We start from the raw sequence: 3,926 nt of genomic DNA on the forward strand, positions 1-3,926 counted from the left end.
GTCCCCCGGCCATCCGCGCCTCGCCTCCGGAAAACAAAGCGGCCTTGGGGCGGGATCGGCTTTTTTTTGGGGAGCGGGAACCCTCCGGATAATGGGAAGCAGCACCCCCCGGGCAAAGCACCCAGTGCCAGGGCTGGATCCGGCCCTGGGGTCCCCTATGGAGCCTCCCCCCCCCCCCTCCCCATGGAAAGGGGGAGCCCACCCACGGTGGGTGCACCTTTGAGGGGTGCGGGGGGGAGTGGGGTGTCCCCCCCCCCGCCCCCTTGGGCCGAGGCTTGTCCTGCCAATGTCACCACCAGCGCGGGTTTGTCCCCGGGGAGGGAGGCAAAGACATCGGCAGCAATAAAATCAATCCCATTTTTAATTCCCATTTCGTCGGGAGCCGGGGGGGGGGTGTGGGGGGGTTGGAGGGTGCTCGGGGAGGGGGGGTGGGGTGTCCCAGCCAGCCCAGCCCATCCCTCAAACTGCTTCTCCAAACCACGGGGGGGGGGGCAAAAAAACCCCCAACCCTGGATACATTTTTCCCCTCTTCTCTCCCCCCTTCCAAGTCATCGCTGGAAAATTAAACCGGATCCAAAGAGTTTTTCCTTTCCAAAATGTGCTGGAGAGGAGCTGCTTTAACCCTTTCAGCTCCCGCTTCCCCATTCCAGGCAGAATTGGGATTTTTAAGGGGTTTTGGGGATCGTCCCAGGGCTTTGCTGGGAAAAGGGGAAGCGCTCAAACACACACACCCCCCCTCCACCGCAAACCCCCTTTTTATGCTCGGAGGATCCCAAAATCCCCTGAAATGATGGAGCCGAGAAGCGCTGAGGCTTCGCGGGGCCGGTTTTGGGGCGCCCGTGGGGTCAGCGCTTCCAGGTCTCCCTCTCCATTTTGGGCAGAGTATTTTTTTTTTTATTATTATTATTTTTTTTTTTTAAATCAAAAGTTCAATTAAATCCAGCTGATTAAATCCATCCTCCCCCTCCCCGAGCTCGGCGCCAGCCCCTCTCCAGCTCCAACTCCCCACAGCCCAGCTCCGGCATCGCCCAAATCCCCAAGAAGCCGAACCGGAGCCGGGACCCGCTTCTCTCCACAGACTCGGGAGAAGCCAAAAAAAAACCCCCTTAATCCTATAGAAAATGTGAGCTATTTCCTCCGGGAGGGTGGGGGGGGCACAGCAGAGGCCCCCCCCTCCCACTGCAAACCAAAAAATCCTTATTTTGGGGGTTAAATAGCTATTTTTTCCCCAACAAAGTGCTTTGTTCCAGCTGGAGGGAGATGCTGGCTCAGCCCCACGGGGCGGTGGAAGCGGGGGGGGCCCGGCAGCACCCATGGGGACCCCCCCCATCCCTGTTTAATTCTTGATTTTTTTTTGGGGGGGGGGGGGGGGAAAGCCTTGGGGAATAAGTTAGCGTTTTGTTTTACTCGTTTCTATTCGCAAAGGAGTGTTTAAAAAGTTATTTGGGAGGAAAAGTCTGCGGGGAAGTGGGGGGAGTGGGTACGGGGGGGGGGGGGGGGGACCGAGGCGGGGGGGGACAGCCCCGTCAGAGCAGCTTTTTGGGAGCAAGAAAAGGGGGATTAATCAAAAAAATCAACTTTCTTGGGGAGTTTCCAAAAAAAAGAGGGAGAAAAACGGGATTTTTATTGGTTTTTTTTTTTCTTTTTCCCCCCATTTTGCAGGGGCGGGCAGGGAGGGGGCGAGGGGGGGGGACCCAGCATGGGCAGCGGGGAGAGGGAGGGCAGGAATCCTCGCCCGGGCTCGGCAGGGATTTTATCCCTTTTTCTCCTTTTTTTTCCCCTTCATTTTTTCCCCCTCTCTTTTTTCTCTCTTTTCCCCTCCTTTTTTCCCCTCCTTTTTCTCTCCTTTCTCTCCTTTTTTCTCTCCCTTTTCTCTTTCCCCCTTCTTTTTTCTCCCTTTTCCCCCTCCTTTTTCTCCTTTTTTTTCTCTCTTTTTTCTCCTCCCTTTTCTCCATTTTCCCCTCTCCTTTCCTTTTTCTCCCTTTTTCCCCCTCTCACTTTTCTCCTTTTTTTTTTTTTCCTCTTTTTTTCGGGTTTTAAATAGAAATATATAATTAAATTTACAAATGCTATTTACAGGTTTAATTACAAAAAAAAAAAAAAATTTCAAAGAGAAAGAGAGACACCCCTTAGACGTTAATAAATCTAAAAATAAAAAATATATAATAAAACCCCCCCTAAAAAAAAAAAAAAATTCAAGCCGAAGGAGGGCGACGGCGGCGGCCGGGCTTTCGGGGGGGGGGTTGGGGGGGTCACACCGTCGTCTCGCCCTGCTTGCTGTTGGTGAGTCGCGTGTAGAACTTCCTCCAGGAGTGCAGGGTTTTCCCCGACCATATCCAAAAGCCGGAGGTGATGCCCACGATGAGAGTCATGAGATACTTGATCATGTAGACGGTGAAATCGGGGGTCATGCGGGGGGTGAAGTGGAGCGGGCAGGGGATGGCCAAGCTCTTGCAGTTCTGGCTGATCCAGCTGCGCTCCCAGTGCTCGCGGAAAGCCTGCTCGTAGAAATAGCAAGCGATGACGATGGTGGCCGGGACGGTGTAGAGGACGCTGAAGACCCCGATACGAACCATCAACCGCTCCAGCTTCTCCGTTTTGGTGCCTCCATGTTTCATGATGGTGCGGATGCGGAAGAGGGAGACGAAGCCGGCCAGAAGGAAGGAGGTACCGATGAAGAGGTAGACGAAGAGCGGGGCCAACACGAAGCCCCGGAGGGGGTCGATGTTGTTGAGGCCCACGAAGCAGACGCCACTCAGCAGGTCCCCGTCGATCTGCCCCATGGCCAGGATGGTGATGGTCTTGACGGCCGGCACAGCCCAGGCGGCCAAGTGGAAGTACTGGGAGTTGGCCTCGATGGCCTCGTGGCCCCACTTCATGCCAGCGGCCAGGAACCAGGTGAGGGAGAGGATGACCCACCAGATCGAGCTGGCCATGCTGAAGAAGTAGAGCATCATGAAGAGGATGGTGCAACCTTCCTTCTTGGTGCCCTGTACCACCGTGCGGTAGCCGTCCTCCTGGAAACGCTCATTGCAGACCACCCTCTCCTCCAGCACGAAGCCAGCGATGTAGGCCACCGACACCATGGTGTAGCACCCCGAGAGGAAGATGATGGGTCGCTCGGGGTAGCGGAAACGCTGCATGTCCACCAGGTAGGTGGTGACGGTGAAGAAGGTGGAGGCGCAACACAAGACGGACCAGATGAGGATCCAGATACGGGCAAAACGGATCTCGTCCTCGTTGAAGAACATGTGGCCGTCGGGCCGGGTGGGCTCGCAGGGCGCCGCGCAGTCCTTCTCGCCCAAGAACTTGTAGTTGAGGTAGCTGGGCACCTTCAGCGCCCGCGGGCAGTGGAAGGGGTGGTCCAGGGTGGCATAACGAGGGGCGCCTGGGGTGCCCTGGCCGGCCAACGGCGTGGCACTGGTGAGCAACGCCGGCGAACCGCCGTCCTCCGAATGGTTCTGCCCCACGCAGATCTGCTCGGCGCCATGGCGGGGGAAATTCTCACAACGTAATCGCTCCGGCCACTGGAAACCGAATTTATTCATGAGGGCTTCGCAGCCCTGGCGCGCCCGCTCGCAGATGGAGCGACACGGAGGGATGGCCTGCTCCAGCACCGTGCAGACCGGCGCGTACATGGAGCAGAGGAAGAACTTGAGCTCCAACGAACATTGGACCTTCACCAAAGGGTAGAACTGGTGGACCTCCAAGCCCGCGTCCTCCTGGTTGGTGTGGCCCAGCAGGTTGGGCATGATGGTCTGGTTGTAGGCGATGTCGGTGCAGAGCGGGATGGAGATGGGTTGGCAGAAGCCATGGTCGGGGATGGAGATGCCCTTCTCGCCATGGAGCTGGCTCCGGCACGGCGTCGGCACGCTCAGCCCCACCAGCAGCCAGGCCAGGGCGGGCAGCACGCCGGGGGGGGCCAT

General features: G+C 57.1%; 1 protein-coding gene across 1 annotated transcript; it reads right to left on the reverse strand.

The window, feature by feature from the left end:
• Positions 1 to 2,252: 2,252 nt before the first annotated feature.
• FZD2 (frizzled class receptor 2) lies at positions 2,253 to 3,926 on the reverse strand. The gene has a single exon (XM_074162599.1). It carries the CDS (start codon positions 3,924 to 3,926, stop codon positions 2,253 to 2,255), a length of 1,674 nt encoding a protein of 557 aa, XP_074018700.1.

Source organism: Numenius arquata, chromosome 23 (assembly GCF_964106895.1).
Source record: "Numenius arquata chromosome 23, bNumArq3.hap1.1, whole genome shotgun sequence".
NCBI lineage: Eukaryota > Metazoa > Chordata > Aves > Charadriiformes > Scolopacidae > Numenius > Numenius arquata.

Coding starts and splice junctions, on each gene's coding strand:
- FZD2 (XM_074162599.1), bottom strand. CDS start 3,926: ATGGCCCCCCCCGGCGTGCTGCCCGCCCTGGCCTGGCTGCTGGTGGGG.